Source organism: Rattus rattus, chromosome 7 (assembly GCF_011064425.1).
Source record: "Rattus rattus isolate New Zealand chromosome 7, Rrattus_CSIRO_v1, whole genome shotgun sequence".
NCBI lineage: Eukaryota > Metazoa > Chordata > Mammalia > Rodentia > Muridae > Rattus > Rattus rattus.
In genome coordinates, this window is record NC_046160.1 from 128,358,639 (window position 1) to 128,376,502 (window position 17,864).

A 17,864-nucleotide genomic window follows, 5' to 3' on the forward strand; every position below is an offset into this window, starting at 1 on the left:
GGAAAGTAGGCTCTGGTGGGAGCACGGTTTGTTACAGTCTCCGTGGGGGGCAGTTAGGCTGTCCCTCTAAAGTTTACAACCTGCCCTGGGCTCAGGGTCCACACTGAACAGTAGGGGCTTCCAGCATCAGCCGTCTGTCCATGTGACTGAGTGCTTTGTAATCTCAGAGAGAATTTCTGAAATTACAGGTTGCATCACTGAATGGGAAGCAGAGGTGAGAGTTGTGCAGTTATGTATCTGGCAGTTATGAGGGCGTGCACCCTGGATAGACGAGCTAATCCCAGTGCCTGGGAGGAGTCCAGGAGAGGCTTTCTGCTGCACATGAATTATGAGCGCCTTCACTTTTGAGGGGTTGTTTGGAGCATTACAGCGTAAATGTAAAGCCTCTTGCTAAGCCGTGCCCCTTTGGGATTCGGTCTGTCATTGCTCACACTGGTGTGCCCAGTTCCCGGGGCCAGAAGGTAGCAGTGAGGCTTGCACACCACAGCACGTGGTAGCACAAGTTTTCTCTGTGAAATCCACAAATTGGCTTAGGGTAATCGTAGTGCACACTTTTGCTTCATGAGTGAAATTGCTCTGTAATACATCTGGTCACCACAGTGGCACCTACTGAAGGCACGGTTGCTGCTGGCTGTACCTCGCCATCACACTGTTGGCTGCACGTTCTTACCGGGATTACAGTTTTTAGTTACAGTGGAATTTTTCCATTGGTCTTTAAGGCTGTAGTTAAAAATTTACTCCTAATCATACTGCTAAAGCTTTCATGACCTTAAAAGTTTCCACATGTAATGGAGTAGTGGTGATGGGGAAAAGTGGAGTAGAATCAGGTCAGCGGTGTGGCTCTAACCCTGAGCTCCCTGACAGAGTCCTTCACAGGGAATCATGGACACCCTTAGAACATGCCCATCTGGCATAGTCATAGCCCCGGGCTCAGAGTGTGACCCAGAGTCACAGAGTGGACACAGAGTGTCAGCAGTGAGCCTTCGGGCTCCAGAGAGCGGAGGTCTCTTAACTCCTCTGCACCCTCCTAACGTCCTCTCTCCCCAAAGGCTCTGGTCTAGCTGTGGCAATTACCTATCCCTTGATAAGAAATTATGGTGAAGCACAAGGCCCTGGGTTCGGTCCCCAGCTCGAAAAAAAAAAAGAAAAAAAAAAAAAAAAGAAAGAAAGAAATTATGGTGGTCCAGTGGAGTCCTGCAGAGCAGTGCTAGACTCCTGGCATTAGCATAAGGCAGTGCCTTTGATAGGTCACCAAGAGGAAATGAGAGCCAGAACAAAGATCAGGACAGTATCCGCAAAGGCAGCACTTACTGCTCTAGGATGCCAGCCATGTTCTGTGCGGTAAGCAATGGTCGCTGATGTTCTTTGCCTAAACCTAAGAACTTGAAGCTCCAGGCCTCCATGCTGTGGTGGACATTTAGTTAGGTTCCCACACTTCCTGCCAGTAATTTGTCAGCAGTCCGTTTCTTCTGAGAGCTCACCTTTTCCCATGGGCTTGTGTTTCTTTTCTGTCCTGTCCTTTGTCATTGTCTTAGTGATGTTGCTTCCTTCCAGTGCTGTGTGAGACCCAGATCATCATGCATGCGGCAGGCACCCCAGCTTCTGGTCTTCCTTTTAAAATCACATCAGTTCATGTCTATCTTTATTTTTTGTAAAAGCTACACACGTGGCTAAATCAAGGTCACCAGACCAATCAGGCAGATGGCTGTAGCTCAAGTCCATGCCAGTGTGCCCTGATTGCTCTCTGAGATTCATGTTGGGGAACCCCAGCCAACAAGGTAAAATGGAAGTGCTCAAGCCCTTGGAGCTTACCCAGTAAAGAATAGGCTTAACAGAGACTTTTGGCAGTTCTGTGGAAGGGCTGGGAACTTCTGGTGATTTCTGGTAATGTGATTTTGAGACTACAGGCTGTGTAAGATGTTTGTCCTCATGAGTCCCATAGCAGGGTCTGCACAGAGAAGGCTGCCCCTTCTGTATACCTTGAGTGGTCTTCATGTCTTGCTTTCGTTAGTTTGGTTTTAAAGACAACTGATACAAGCAGCTAAAGAGGCAGCTAGTCAGTGGATCAGAGGTGCGCATGGAACACAGTGGAGTGGTAGAGTAGACTCCCGAGTTAACCTCCGTCCTGTTCCGGAGAGAATGAGGGGATGTGGGTAAGATACTCACAGCCATCGTCTGGACTGAGTAAAGCCACCGTGAGTCCAGAGCTGCACCCTACCCACCCAGGGAACACACTTCAAGTCCTGTGTTCTGCTGGTCACAGGACCGGCTGACTCCCTGCCCTTGAGCAGCCACAAACAGGGACAATGTAGTCAGCCCATGGCCTGCAGTGACAAAGGCAAAGAAAACTGTGAGGACTGAAACTTGTCCTCTGAGTCCTCAGCGAGAGGAAGCTGCTGTAGTTGAAGCAAAACATCAGCTGTCCTGCCGTCGGGCCTAGGGCTGTCTCACCCGCTGTGCCTGGGACCTGATACCTGGCACAGTGGGCTCTCAGCAGTAGTTATCAATGACTGACACCCATGTGCAGCTCTAGACGGGGCCACAGGCTCTTCGCTGGCCTGGCTCACACAGGATATATGTGGAGTGCCTGGATGGACCCTTACCTTCTTCCCGAGATGCATGCAGACAGGGTTTTTCTGGAAAAGTAGACCTTAACTTCTCCATTGTGATAACGTGTTCTCTTTGTCTTCACAGAGACTAATAGACAAGTCACGCGTAACCTGTGTCAAATGGGTTCCTGGTTCGGAAAGCCTTTTCCTAGTAGCCCATTCAAGTGGGAGCATGTACTTATATAACGTGGAGCACACTTGTGGCACCACAGCCCCCCACTACCAGCTCCTGAAGCAGGGAGAGAGCTTTGCGGTGCACACTTGCAAGAGCAAATCCACGAGGAACCCTCTCCTTAAGTGGACAGTGGGCGAGGGGGCCCTCAACGAGTTTGCTTTCTCCCCAGATGGCAAGTTCTTAGCGTGTGTGAGCCAGGACGGGTTTCTGCGTGTGTTCAACTTTGACTCAGTGGAGCTGCACGGTACAATGAAAAGCTACTTTGGGGGCTTGCTTTGTGTGTGCTGGAGCCCAGATGGCAAGTACATTGTGACAGGTGGAGAGGACGACTTGGTGACAGTTTGGTCCTTTCTAGACTGCCGAGTAATAGCTAGAGGCCATGGGCACAAGTCCTGGGTCAGTGTTGTAGCATTTGATCCCTATACTACTAGTGTAGAAGAAAGTGATCCTTTGGAGTTTAGTGGCAGTGACGAGGACTTCCGGGACCTTCTTCACTTTGGCAGAGATCGAGCGAACAGTACACAATCTAGGCTATCCACACGGAACTCTACAGACAGCCGCCCTGTAAGTGTTACGTATCGGTTTGGTTCAGTGGGCCAGGATACACAGCTGTGCTTATGGGACCTTACAGAAGACATCCTTTTCCCTCACCAGCCCCTCTCAAGAGCAAGGACACACACAAATGTTATGAATGCCACAAGTCCGCCTGCCGGAAGCAATGGGAACAGTGTCACTACACCTGGGGACTCTGGGCCCCCTCCATTACCTCGGTCCAATAGCCTTCCACACTCAGCAGTCTCCAATGCTGGTAGCAAAAGCAGCGTCATGGACGGGGCCATTGCTTCTGGGGTCAGCAAGTTTGCAACTTTGTCGCTACATGACCGGAAGGAGAGACACCACGAGAAAGACCATAAACGAAATCATAGTATGGGACACATTTCCAGCAAGAGCAGTGACAAACTGAACCTAGTTACTAAAGCCAAAACGGACCCAGCTAAAACTCTGGGGACATCCCTGTGTCCTCGGATGGAAGATGTTCCCTTGTTAGAGCCACTGATCTGTAAAAAGATAGCTCATGAGAGACTGACGGTATTGGTTTTTCTTGAAGACTGTCTAGTCACTGCTTGTCAGGAGGGATTTATTTGCACATGGGCAAGGCCTGGTAAAGTGGTAAGTTTTAATCCTTAATGCTGCACCAGATCTAGAACTTGACTAGGTAGTGATTTTTATTTCTTGTGGGAGGGGCGGGATGTACAATGAATGTGAATGACACTTCTTAATGTAAATCTAAATGCATCAGAGCCATACTTTTGGATACTGCATGCCATGTAATTCTGAATCATTTGATAATTCACCTTAGAGCATTTAAAAAATATATAATCAGACTAACTGCCAGCCAAGTCAGTCACCCCTCTGGGTATATAGAGTCCAAGTTAGCATTCCTGTATCAGGCTATTTCAGTTTAGGGGAATCATGACAGTGTGGAGAAATAATGACATTAAAATGCTAAAGTCTAAATTTATGCTTTAACTGGGATATTTTTTGCATAACCACTCAACTAGATTGCTGTCTACCTAGTCAGTGTGTGTCAGTCAGGTGGGTATTATTATCATTTATAGTTCAACTTTTTATCTTAAATTATAAACTATTTAGGAATTTATGAAATTTAACTTAGGAGCAAAGCGATCATCAGGGTTGATTGATATTATTTTTACATTGTCTGGCAATCCACAGAAAGAGAAGAGCCTTAATTTTTAAAACCCATTTTAGTCATTTTATGACAATTAAAATTGTTTAATAAACATCTTTTTTCAAAGAAGCAGTTTGTAGAACTCTGATTGAAATTGTGCACTAAAATCTCCCACGTGTTCCAGAGCCTGGGCAGTTAAGATGTTCTGTGGCCAAGGACAGCAGCCGCGGCTTTCAGAAGGCCTCTTGTCCCATCAGCACATAGCTTTGTTTCTCCCAGCAGGAAGGAGGGTCTGTGTTTTGTTGTGTGGAGGGGGAGGGTCAGGAGGTCAAGGATTGGCTCCTTGGCTCTGCTCTGTGTGGACTGTTAGGTGTCCAGGCTGCAGCAGCGTACCTGCTGACATGGCATTTGGGTGGGTTCAGTTATCCCTGGGGGGAAAGCACACAAAGGCAGGCACACACACACACACACACACACACACACACACACACACACACACACACACACACACTCTTCATGTTCTTGCACAGCAGCTGGGAGTCCTGGACTCTGTCCTAGACAGATGCTGGTGTGGGACTCAATCCTACCCTCAGTGCCATCCCTCCCTTGGCCTGTGTCCTCTCAGGAACAGTGCTGTGTCAGCTGCCCGTGTGGCAGCGAAAGTGGCAGCAGTTTGCTCAGGTCCTTAGGTCCTGCTCAGCCACTCAGTGAATTTCTTTTCAAACACTGGAGGATAGTTTGTTGAGCTGGGTATTTTGTGTCAAAATGATAGTTATTTATTTTATTTCTTAATTTATTCAGAACATTTAGGGTTATTTTTCTGTTTTGTACACCTTTGTAATTAAATACAGCAGTAATGGTCCTGTGTGTTGGCTCAGTAGTGAACACGGCTCATAGTGAAGACTTGGCAAAGCTCTTTTGTCTCCAGGTGTCCAGGCTCTGGTAGACAGTGGTCAGCCTCTGGCTCACCTCTCCAGAAAGCCAGGCCATGCCCCAGCCCCGTCCCTCACTCTTACGTTCATGGTGGATCCGGGCCACACGCCTATCCTGCTCTTCCTTGAAAGTGGCTGCTGTTTAATTGAAAGCCACTGAAGCGTCCTGCCTATGACATAATGACAGTCTCCAGATGTGTGCTGAGCATGGCATTCCATGTCCCTGAGCAGCTAACTCCTCACAAGGGTGCTCATGTCCCATCTGCCCTGGAAATTGACTCCTTTGTTCATAGGGTTCTGACCTGAGGTAGCAGAGACTGCTGCCATATAGATTTTCAGGGCATCAGAGGTCCAATTGAGCTGCTGGGTGGGCAGGGTAGAAATGAAACACTCCATGTGCAGTTTCTGAAATTCACTTTCAAATGCTTCTGAGTCATTGAGTATGCAGTTTCCAAAGTCAAGACTTTGTGTTGGCCTAAATAGTGACCAGTCATAGGTAAGTAACGTTTATGGTGAAGCTCATGGTGATCTCTCTGTTTGAGGGTATCTTTGCTGGTAGGGGCCATTGCATGTGTATCTGTGGGCCAGCACAGGAGACGGGTGCTTATAGACCCCCTGCCCTGGTAGCACTCCCAGCCACTTGCTGGTGGGAGGCCGGGAGGCAGAACAGGGTGGATGCTGCTTCCTTTAAAGGAAAAAGAGCAGCCCTGCTGATGTTGGATGCAGATCTATGAATTCTCTTTTGCATCCCCATAAAAATGTAACAGTTTGTGATTTGGGGTTTGGTCACAGTCACTTCCAACTTCTGCTGCTAAGTGTTGTGTCCTTAACGATTATCCTGGAAACCCTGTTTGTGGTCCTTGGCTGTGTGTGTGTCTTACCCTCCTGGGCTCCTTGCTAGGTTCACCGTATGGTAAGAACCCAGCTCTAGAGGGCTGTCTTAGCTGCATGACCTGGCCCAGGCTGGCCCCTGCATGGAGGGCGTGATGCTGCTCCAGGCCCACTCTGCCCCCCTGACTGACTCCTGCCCCCCTTTCTTTGACAGCCGGCAGAGCAGTTCTGCAGGCAGGAGGACAGAGTGCAAGGTGTTCTCCAAGACCAGAACTAAAGGTGCGGCAGCTCCAGAAGAGGGTGCTGGTGCTGGAGGGCGGGGCTCCTCTCCCCTTGTGCCCTGCACACAGAGGTGGTGGGGTGTCATGGGGTTGCGACAATTGTCATGGTGGTTCCTGATCCCCAGAGAATGAGAAACAGCGCCACTGTGCTTCCACAGTAGCCCCCCAGAGAAATTTTTGGCGCATGTTTTTAGTTTTCTCAACAAACTGAGCTTCGTCATCAAAACTTCCCTGAGCATTTCATGAGCGGGAATGTCTTTGGTAACTAGCGCCTGGAGAAAAGCAGCTTTTACCAAGAGGTTCCCTCAGGCACAATTCCAGGCTACATGGTATAGCCCAGAGTCCTGCTGGGGCTCGGTGAGGGCACCACTGTACAGGTGGACCCTCCTGCCTCTCCTGCTTGCCCACCACAGGCAGCCTTTCTGCACTGTAGCCCCCGGCTTCCCCAGCTTCCCCTCTCTGTGCATGTGGTGCCAGGGATTACACCAAAGCCCTCAACTCCTGCCACGCTGCTGCTCCTCTGAGCCACACCCCAGCTCTCTGAGAGGCCTAGAAGCTGTACTTTCTTTTAAAAGCAGATGCTCCAGAGAGACTGGGCGACACCTGCAGCTAGTAGCTTCGGCCTCCAAGTCAGCCTGCACGGGGTAAAGAACATCGTTTGTCCTAATGGTTAAGTGCTCTGGGAGCCACTGAGATCGGGGTGCCAGGGGATGCCATTAGAGAAGCCAGAGAGGGAGAGCAGCAGCCACAGTGTCTGAAAGGCACGCTTAAATTCGGTGGGACAGGGCCACAGAGCTGCAGTTTCTGGGGATGTGTAAACACAGCTCACCCCAGGGGTGGCCAGTAGCACCTCTGTGTTTGTCTTAAACACCCATTCTCCCATCCTGTGATGCACTCTGAATTTTTTTTTTCTTTTTTTCGGAGCTGGGGACCGAACCCAGGGCCTTGCGCTTGCTAGGCAAGTGCTCTACTACTGAGCTAAATCCCCAACCCCGCACTCTGAATTTTTAATAAATTCTAACATTACTGAATTTGTGCTAAAATTAATGAGCCTGCCTTAGCACATGTGTGTACTTGTGTGCAAGATCCTCTCACCTCTTGCTGGAGGGAGATATTTTCTTTGTTGAGCAAGCTCAGAAGTGTGAGGAGTAACAAGACACAAGACACAGAGGGCCAGAAAGGATCCTGTGGAAACCCAATGCCACCTGAGGGAAAACTAGGGAGAGCTTGGCAGTGGCTCTCCCATTGGCTGATCTTGGAGTGTAGGCTGCGCTGTGGGCAGCCAGGCTGAAGGAGCCCTTACACATCTTGGCTCAGGGCCAGCTGCACCACTGAGGCACTCATGTCCACTGTTGAGGTCCCCTCCCTTACCCCCGGAGCCTCCACGAATTTCTCTGGGTAGGCCTGAGACTGACTTGAAGACATGGCCTCTGGCTGGAGTTTGGTTTCTAAGGCTGAACTGCTGTCTCTCCTGGGAAGACATGGGGGAGCCGCCATATCCACCATGCCCTGTTTATGTCAGAGCATGCTGTTCGCCTTGGGTGGACTGGACCAGCACAAGCTGGCTTAGGTTAACAAGGTGCTTCTCAAAGTGCTATGTGGTGTCTGTCCCAGCGAGAGGAGATGTCAGTGTGGCACTGGTAAAGCCTGTGGCTCATTGTGGAAAAGCACGTGTATTCAACTGTTACCTTGAAACTCAGACCCCAGATTCAACTGTAAGAATACTGTCTCACGGAGCAACTGTCCCACGAGGCTGGGTTTCTCACTCATGCTGCAGTTAGTACATCATCTCTGTGTCAGTTCCTCACTCTTGAGTTAAAAGTATAAATATAAAAATCCTGCATTTTAACTGCTGTGTACTTGGGTTTCAAAGATTGTTATTAGGTGACATTGTGTAAAGTTGTATGGGTTTATTTATGTTCAGTGAAAGTCAAGGTAAAATGTGTATTCCTTTCTTACGTTTTCATCTGATCTCTTCACAACTTGAATAAATTTCCTGAAGAGCCCTCCTGCCGTGGACCACCAGGAACGCGAGCTCCTGATGTTGCAATAACCAATGAAGCTTGAATATCAGTACTGTTACTCATTTCCTGACAGCTGTGTTTGTTTCATTGCTCTGTCTTTTAGCTGTCCCCCGTCCCTGTCACAGCAAAAGACTTCCCACACACGACTTCTGAAGCACTGGAGGCTGCCCTCTGTATATTGACATTGAATAAACGTGTGAATGCATTGTAAATGTAGAGAAACTTTTAAGTCATTTTCACATCTAAGCTTTACAAAAAGGAATCTCAGTGAGCCAAAAAGGAAAAGCTGTTGAATGCTGTAAACTCAGGAGCCTTGTTAACGTTTATGGGACAACCCTGGAAGACTCTCTTCCTGTGGACACAAGTCTCAGTTAGCTTCCTAAATGACATGCTGACATCCAGCATCCAAGATTCTTTTCTGTGAGAGCTGCTCTGAGTGAGGCACTGGGATTCTCTTTGACTGTGGAAGGATTTCAATGTAATGTTAATGTTAACTGAAGATAGCGGGCTTTGCAGCCACTTAGCCAGCCCCGTGAGCCAAGGGCACTGGGCCTCTGCAGGAGCTCTTCCCTCTCTCAGCCAACTTCCCACCTCCCCCCTGCTGGGCTTCTGTGCTGGGGGCACAAGGGCAGTAGGTGACACTCCTTTGGAGCCTTTCAGATCATCCTGCTTTAAGCATCATCTGTCCCTCAGTGAACTACTTCATTGGTTACCCCTGTCAAACACTCCATGCAGAATTGCAGATGGAGACTGCCCACAGGTCCCCGCCAGGTGACAAGGTGAGAGTGAGCTGCCCCACTCACCTGAGACCCTGGGCTTTTGCTTAGCCGCCTCTCTACACTGCCTCTCAGCCCTCACAGATAGTCCCCGGGTGTTTCCTCTTTGCCTGACTTAGTGGGTTGAGGTTGGGTTGGCTGCAAGTGCTGCAGGAGAGATGTTCTGACCTGTAGTTCAGAGTGACCCAGCCTCCCACCACAGGAGCTGCACAGAGCCTTTTTTAGCACTCACTAAATAGCTATAAAGGCCTAAACGATAGGTTAATGGCATTTTCAGTTTTGTTTAAAGAAAACCACAACATTTGATTTTTTTTAAAAAACCACATCGTGTGTGTGTGAAGAAAGGGTTACAGCATCCTTGTCCCTCCGTGTAGGCATTTTCCATTGTTGCAGTGAGTCTGGAGCAGCGTCTGTCTTGGGGCTGTGCCTCTGAAACCAGCCTCTCCTTTAGGGTGGGCTCTGAGCAGCTCCCTGGAAGGAAGAGCTCCGGAGGATTTCGGACCCTCTTTTCCTCCATGGCAGACAGGGCCCAGCAGGTCACAGGATGAGGGTGTAGGCTGGCAAACGTCTTTCTAAGTGCACAACCTCCAGGAGCCTTCAGCGGCTTGAACCGTTTATTTTCTCTGTCTTTCCCTAGATGTCTGTAAAGAGTGACTATTAACCCTTTCTCATCAGAGACCAGATTGTACTCCCCCTATGTGTATTCAGTGTGGCCTGTCGGTGGTAGGTCAAGGGAAAGGCCCGGAAGCCAGGGATGGACACAGATGTTATGAGCTCCCTAAGCCTCACTGAGTAGGCACAGCAGCCTCTTCCAGGGAGCGGACACAACTGTGGCTTTCTGTCCAGGTTCTCTCTGGCCTTCGCAGTTTCTTTGTGTTTTGTTTTTTTGGGTTTTTTTTGGTTCTTTTTTTCGGAGCTGGGGACCGAACCCAGGGCCTTGTGCTTCCTAGGCAAGCGCTCTACCACTCTACCACTGAGCTAAATCCCCAACCCCTTTTTTTAATTTTTTTTTAATTTTTTTTAATTTATTATATATAAGTACATCGTAGCTGTCTTCAGACACCAGAAGAGGGCATTAGATCCCATTACAGATGGTTGTGAGCCACCATGTGGTTGCTGGGATTTGAACTCAGGACCTCTGGAAGAGCAGTCAGAGCTCTTAACCACTGAGCCATCTCTCCAGCCCCCGGAGTTTGTAATAAAATGATGGATTCTTAAGCTCAGACAGGTAAGGGGGACCCAGCAAGGGCCAAGAGCATGGGCAGGTGCTGTCACTTGGGATGGTACTCACTGTGCTCCATCTGAAGAGGCAGTGCTTAATAACTTCAGTCCTGGCCTCCATCTGAGAGCAGTTAGTGGCGTAGAGGGCCTCAAGGCCAGCTGTCCCTCCAAGCCGAGACGGTGTAGAATACACGGGTCATTTTTCCTAAGCGCTCTGCCTGGCTGATCGGTGTGTTAGTTTGGAGCTGAGGGCTAAATGGCTTTGAACAACCAGGTGCATGTGTGAGAGTTGGGGCACCAAGCCTCAGCTTCCATACCTTACCCTACAATGTGTCCTTGAGGTCCTGTCAGAGGTTTATGGCCACAGGTTGCCGAGGTCAGATAGGGAAAGGACACTTTTCCCACAGCCAGAGCTGAGGCCGATGTGGGCCCCTCAGAACTTAGAGCACCTTATGCTCTGCCCTGCATAGAGTAGTATAGCGTCTAGTCGGTTATGATCCATCTCAGCAGTGTGCACCAGGGGAGGGAGATGGACATGGTCTTTGGTTGTCGTGGTTTGTAAGGCTTTGTTTTTCTTGTATGTCCTGGTGGAATAGGCTTAGTTCTGTCGGCTCTGTATCTATTGTACGTCAGAATCCAACCCCAAACCAAGCCCTCGAGTATTCTGTCGTGTAGCTTTGAAGGGATCTATCCAGCAGTGTTGGCCCCTTTGCTGCGACCGGAAGAGCTTGTTACCATAGGTGTAGAAGCTACCTTTGTTGCAGAGAACTTTTGCTTGCCTTCCGCGAAGCCTACACAGCTGGCGGGCACACACATGTCCTTCCTGTGTGCTGGTCTCGATAATCCTGACTCATCTGTCTCCAAGCAAAGGAATAAGGATGAGGAAGTAAAACCCCACTGCCCTGAGGGTGGGCGGAGGAAGGCTGTGGGGAGCCCGTGCTTCAGGACAAGAGTGGTCCTTCTGCCCCTTCCTCCTCGCAGACAGTCTTAACAAAAGCATGGGCTGGGGGGCTCAGCCACCCCCTGAAAAGGGTGTGCTTTACTTTGTTTTTCTTTGGGGATACTGGAGTTTCCTACAGGGTCTCCTACAGCCCTGGCTGGCTCAGACTTCCTACATGGCTAAAGACAACCTTGGACTTTTTTTTTAATTTATAAATGTGAGTACAGTGTCACTGTCTTCAGACACCAGAGAGGGCATCAGATCTCATTACAGATGGTTGTGAGCCACCATGTAGTTGCTGGGAATTGAACTCAGGACCTCTGGAAGAGCGGTCAGTGCTCTTTAACCTCTATAGCCCTACCCTTAGACTCCTGATCCTCCTCCCCCTCCTCCTCCTCCACTTCCTCCCCCCCTTCCAGTGCTGTGCTGAGGTTAGGGACCTGTACCACCACACCTAGTCTCACATTTTCTTTAGAATGTCACAGTCTTATGTCCTAGTGCCTCTGGTTCATTCTGCAAAACTGCATCTCTAGGAAGTAAACAAGTGTTGCGGTCACTATTCTAGTGTCTAATGACAAAGCTAGGCACTTCTCTCCTGGCTGCCGCTACTGGGCAGCTCTGACAGACCCAGTCTGACCCTGCTGAGATCCTTCCCAGTCCACATTTTTTCAGTTTCTGGCCTATGCTAGCTTCACACACTCTTCTGGGCATGTGAAGCACCTGAACGTGCCCTACCAGCCCAGGGCCCCAGCAGGTCCAGGGCTCCTGTGTACTCAGGAGCCTGTGACCATAGGGCCAGGAACCGGACGCTGGGTCTATCTGTTTCTTGTTTTACTTTCCCAATAACCAAGAGTTTGTTCCTCTTTATGGTAGAGGGTCCCAGGTCCCAGATTCCTGCTCCATGGCCAGGGTTGATATTGCAAAAGTGAACCCCCACTAACCAGAACCCAAGTTCCTAGCATTTGAGTGGGAATTCTAGAAGCTGAAGGAAGGTAGATGTAATCTGTTGGCTTAGGAGACTTCTCTTTGGACAGCGCACATGGTGGAGAATAGGGACTGGGTCTCCTTGGCTCCTGACGGCCACAGACAATTAGGGCCTTGAGCATGTGTTGACTCTGGGCTGGGAGTTGTGTTCTGCAGCCCAGATGAGTGACTTAACCAGACTAAGTGAAAGCGGTATGTACCCACTGTCACCGGGACCTAGAAGCCTGGAGCCCTGGTCGCCTATGTCTGAAACCTCCTCGTCCTCAGAATTGCAAGGAAAAGGGTTGTGGAGACCACCAGGGTGGGCACATTCAGCTTGGGTTGTCAGACTCCTGATTCCCATGGCAGTTAGGAGTCACAGGCCCACTCGGAGGTGGGGCCTGTCCAAGTTGAAATGTGCTGAGGGGCAAGCAGTGTGTGGCAAGGCTTTTATACGCTTGCCTTTAAAAAATAAATTACTTTGATTATATACTATAGTAAGTTAGAGTGTATTCAGCTAAAATTTATTCCACCTGGTTTTTAAGTCGTTGATTACTGTTTAAAGATTATGCACATCCCATTTGGCTGGCAGCACTCTTCCATTGGCTGGCCATGGCCAGAGTCAACACCGTGACAGGCAGGCCATCTCTGTTTGCAGCGCTGCCTAGGCACAGCGGATTACTTACACACTTCACTGCATGTCTGCTGTACTCAACCTGGGGCTGCTGGGCCAGAGCTGTTGTGTCCTGCACTGTGTGCAGCTGCCCTCCCTCGCTGGCTTTGTGGGTTTGCAGGGGTGTGAGGGGCAAGGCCTTGGATGCTTTATTTGGATGGTCTGAGGGTAAGAGCTCCTACAGAAGCAGAGCAGGCAGGGGCCGTGCCACACTCCATCTGGTCTTGCCCCTAGGTTTTCTCTAGACCAATAAATAGATTCCAGCCCGAGGTAAGAAACTACAGGCCAAATGGCTTGCAGTGGGCCAGCTTTTTCCTAATCCCTCCCAACACAGCGTGGGGTGAAGCTGATGACCATTCAGAACTGTCAGCCTTCACTTCTGCACTAAAGTCTGTGAAAACGGAGCAGCGCTTGCTTAGCACTAAATGGCGTTTGTAAATAATACTCAAGTAGATAGTTCTTCGGGACAGCTAAAAGATGTTTCATTCCATGGAGCCCAGTTTTCAGTTCTAATGCTACGCTCCTGTAACCTTCACATTCCTAAGAAATGAGCACTGCCCTCTGCTGTAACTGCACGGCCCAGGAATGAGTGCCCTTGGCTCTGAGGGCAGTTAGGCTCGCTGTGGTAGCCAATGCGGGTAGCTCCTCCTCCCCTTAACCATGGCAGCCGCAGGAATCACCACCCAGGCCCCGATGCCCCTGCAGCATCTATCAACACACTAGAGCTTAGGGTGCTGCCTTGGCACCCTCAACAAGAAAACAAGTGCACCCCAGGAGGACATGCCTTTTACAAAGTGCCACTAGACCATCCTTGGATGGCCGCCTGGCTCTGAACCTGGCAAGCTCGAGGCAGAGCCAGTGACCCTGTCCTCAGCTACCTTGTCTGTCCTAAAGCTCGGAGGACCGTGAACACCTCCCCCTTCCTCCTAACTGTTGCCCAGGCTCATCCTGCTCCAGGCACCGTACAGTGCTCAGGGAGGCGGCGGCTAGGCAGACTAGGACTGTGTTAGAGCCTGGCCCCAGCCCTTGGAAAGGCATGCGAGCCTGTGAGGATGCTGGCAAGGGTGAGCGCTGGCTCTCGCGCCGCCCTGTGTCTTGCTGGAATAATGTAAGCTGCTTTGTTCACAGGGCTTGTTGTCATCCCCAAACCAGGCCAGTTCTCCAGGTGGGACTGTAGTGTAGCAGTTACACTGCTGCTGCCGGGCTCCCCGGACACGCGTGGACCGAGGGAGTGACAGACGACTACGGAGCCATGAGCTGCGCTGGAGCCACAGGCAGGCGGCAGGAAGCAGCGGCCGGCAGGGCTGTGTGGAGCTGCTAAACCCAAAGAGTTGTTCCCTTTAAAGCCAGTCTGTGGGGCTGCAGTAAGGACTGAAGTGGATTTCCTGCTTCTACTCTACACTCAATGTAACTAAACCCACATATAATATATATATACATATATACATAGTGTAAATAAGTGTTTCTCGAACAGGAAACCTTAAATCGAGCTGTTCTGAATAGCACTTGGCTCTGGTTTTGCACTGATCTGATTTATACTTTAGGTGGTCATCAGACGCCTGGGGTGCACTCGTGGAGACAGTTGTCACCATCTGACTTAACACGTGCTGCAGAAAGACAGATGCTGCAATCATGACTTAAAAATTGTTTGCACTTAAAATAGTTTAATGCTAATAGACAATGACTTTAAATATGGGGGTAGCGGACTCCCAGCCTCCACGATACAGAGTGGAGATAAAAACCCTTTTTATCTGTTAACATTTATTTTAGTACTGTTGTTTCCGATGCAATCAAGTCTGTATTATATGTGTAAATAATGTAATTCTGAAATGGGGGAAATAGTCACTCCCACTAGTAATTTTCATCATTTAAGAGTGATATTTCTAATTCACAAAAACATTAATATTAAAATTATCTTGAATATACTATTTGTTTATCCTTTTTTAACTTAAACTGTATGGTTCTTTTTGTTTGCTTTGGCCTCATTCCTTGGTTGGTGTTGAAGTACTTCATTCTTTGTGGACCACATCCCTTGATCCTCCTGTCAGTCAGTCTGGTCAAAGCACGTCTTGTTGGGGAATTCTTGTCTCTGGGCCAAGTTCACACACCATGGGAGCTGCCCAGGCATGGGGACTCTAGTGTAGGCACACGGCCTTTTCTTTATGCCTTAGAGTCCACCTGCTGTCCTTGAAAGCTGAGACCTCATACTGTAAGTTTCCACTGCTTCAGCGCAGCCCTGGGCTAGCTGGGACAACCACGTGGGCCTTCCAGAGGCTGGCATCAGCGGGCGAGCGTCTTCCTGCTCACCTGTCACTGCTGCAGTGTAATGGAGACGAAGCCCAGATTCCCAGGCAGAAGGACCTTTCTCAGCTTCTGAACAGTCACACAGCTGGGGTGAGAGTAAGACAAGGCTTCTGAGCCATTTCTCCAGTGAGTCCATTAAACTGGGGCGTGTGGAGGGCTCGTTAGGTTGGCTGAAGTTTTAGCAGCTGTGACTGCCAAGGCTGCGGCTGCACAGATCGCCAAGGCTAAGCCCAGGTTTGTCTTCATTCACTGTAGCTCCCTGGCTCCCAGGCTGGGGAATCCACTACCTCTGCTGATGCCTACAAGGCCTCTAGCCTTGCCTCAGCCTTGGGAAGGTGCAACCTAGGACACTAAGACATTTTCTTTCCTGTTTCGTTCTGTTGTACTCTGGTTTGACAGGCCTTGGCTGGCCTGGAACTCAGTGTAGCTTAGATAGATTACTTCAAAATGGAAGCAGTCGTGCTCTCAGCCTCCCAAGTCTCAGAGCATGGATTACAGGCATATGGTTAGAGGACAGTCGAGGGAGTCGTCTCTTTCCTTCTACCATGTGGGTTCTGGTGGTCAAGTTCGGTTGTGAGGGTTGGTGGCACTGAGCCTGCTCACTGTAAGTAAGACGATTTCTAAGTCATATGCTCAGGTCATGTTAGAGGGAAGTGTTGACATTTTACAGTTTGGTGTTCCTGTCACCTTGGAGCACTGATCACACAGAAAAACTCAGCCCTTTGAGTCCAAAACGCCCACAAGAAAGTGACGAGGGACTGCCCTGGAAGCCCAAGTGTGCAGCACAGAGCCTGTGACCTCCCAGAGAGCTCTGTCCCAGACGCTCCCATCTGCAGGAAGTGAGAGGCGGGCGCGAGGGCGGCAGGTGCTTGTGAGGCTCGAGCACCATTTAGGAGATGTTCCAGTTGTGTCCCTCAGCTGTCGCTGACCACCACTCAGGGGCCTTGGTCCTTCCCCTGCCTCACCCAGTCTGTGTCGCCCTATGTCTTCACTTGACCCACGGTGTCTCAGTTTACCTTAGAGGACTCTGTGCCTCTGACATTTTTCTGGCTGTTTCCAAGATTACTCCCTAGAGCGGTCCAGTCTGCCTTCCATGTGGTTCTACAGCTGCCCTAACACCATGCACACCGAGCGTCCAGCAGGCTCTGGAGCCACAGGGAGTGACAGCTCACTTACCTGGCCGGTACTGTAGGACCTGACAGATGCCAGGCACTCTGAGGGCCCGAGGCAGAGGGAACGCTGCATCCTGGTGTCTACAGTCATGTTAGATCCGAGTCCGAGGACGGTGAGCCTTCCTGGCCTTTCCATTCAGAATGCTGTGCTGACAATTCAGACACGGAGAGGCTGGAGTACTGGGCAGGTAGGCCAGGTGCACAGGGGGCCAAGAAACCCGAGAGGTTTCCTCTTGGGTCCTTGCTGCAGCTTTTCCAGGGACTGCTACTCTGCCCTAACCCTGCCCAGGCTCGCCTGGCTTGCCAGCCTTGCAGGTCATCCTTTGTCTGTCCTGCATGACTGCTGGCCTCCACCTTTGGGCCCTTTCTTTGCAGGCCTGGCTGAAGGCCTACTGGGCTGAGACTAAGCCAAGAGCAAAGGCAGGACAGCCCTTCTCTGTAGACACTCCTCCATGCCAGGGTACACCAGACCGTCACATGGATGAAGGAGACACCCACCAGCCCCTGGCTCTGCCCATGTTAAGCCTCAACTCCAGCCTCGAACCTGCCTGTGCTGGACACCCACACCCACAGTGAGCCACACCCACGGTGCCCTTGCCATCCTGCATCCCCCTATGGTGTCACTGCCCCAACCCACCTACCCATCTGGTGGCTGGAAGTTTGGGTCAGTAGAGTCTTTAAGGAAGGGGATCAGATTTGAGACCCAACACTTCCCTGTTAATTTTGCTTTTAAAACGGTGAAAACTTGTCCCCAGCTCCAAAAAAAGAAAAAAAAAACCAGTGAAAACTTGAAAAGCTTTTTTAAAAGGCACACTCAATCCCTTAGCTCCAGGGCTGAGCAGAGGCTGGGCTACTGCTGTGAGTGCTTACCCAGAGCATGCGGGGCCCCGGATTCCACCCTCAATAGAGCGAAAGCAAAGAGGAGCTTAGGAGGCCCTCGTCCTGAGGCCCTCCTGTCTGATCGCTGTTTTGCCCTGAGTCCACTCACTGCCTTCTTTGATAGAGTTCCATCCCCTCTCTGTAGTAAAACAGGCCGAGAGAGGAAGAGAGAGAGAGAGAGAGAGAGAGAGAGAGAGAGAGAGAGAGAGAGAGAGAGAGAGAGAGAACACACTGTGTGCTGGTGTGTGGACCCTCGCGCACATGCAGAACACCCCTCAGAGGACACCTAGTGTGTCATTTACTGTCTCCCTCCACCACTGATTCCCATGGGAAGTCTCTCACTCTCATGGAGCTTGCTGGGTGTTGTACACTGGGGTCCAGACAGCCCCGAAAC

General features: G+C 50.2%; 1 protein-coding gene across 8 annotated transcripts in view; it reads left to right on the top strand.

Annotated features, from left to right (window-relative positions):
* Positions 1–15,062, top strand: part of Wdr20 (WD repeat domain 20) — a 68,263-nt gene extending 53,201 nt beyond the window's left edge. For 5 of the 8 annotated variants that reach the window (XM_032908448.1, XM_032908452.1, XM_032908454.1 and 2 more), the window contains 3 exons: positions 2,695–3,954; positions 6,452–6,516; positions 14,244–15,062. In XM_032908448.1, the coding sequence (XP_032764339.1) occupies positions 2,695–3,954; positions 6,452–6,514 (1,323 nt within the window). In that variant the 3' untranslated portion in view covers positions 6,515–6,516; positions 14,244–15,062. Of the gene's footprint in view, positions 1–2,694; positions 3,955–6,451; positions 6,517–8,520; positions 8,755–14,243 lie in introns of those variants that run through there. The other 3 variants (XM_032908449.1, XM_032908451.1, XM_032908456.1) reach the window with 3 other exon arrangements.
* The last annotated feature ends 2,802 nt before the right edge of the window (positions 15,063–17,864 follow it).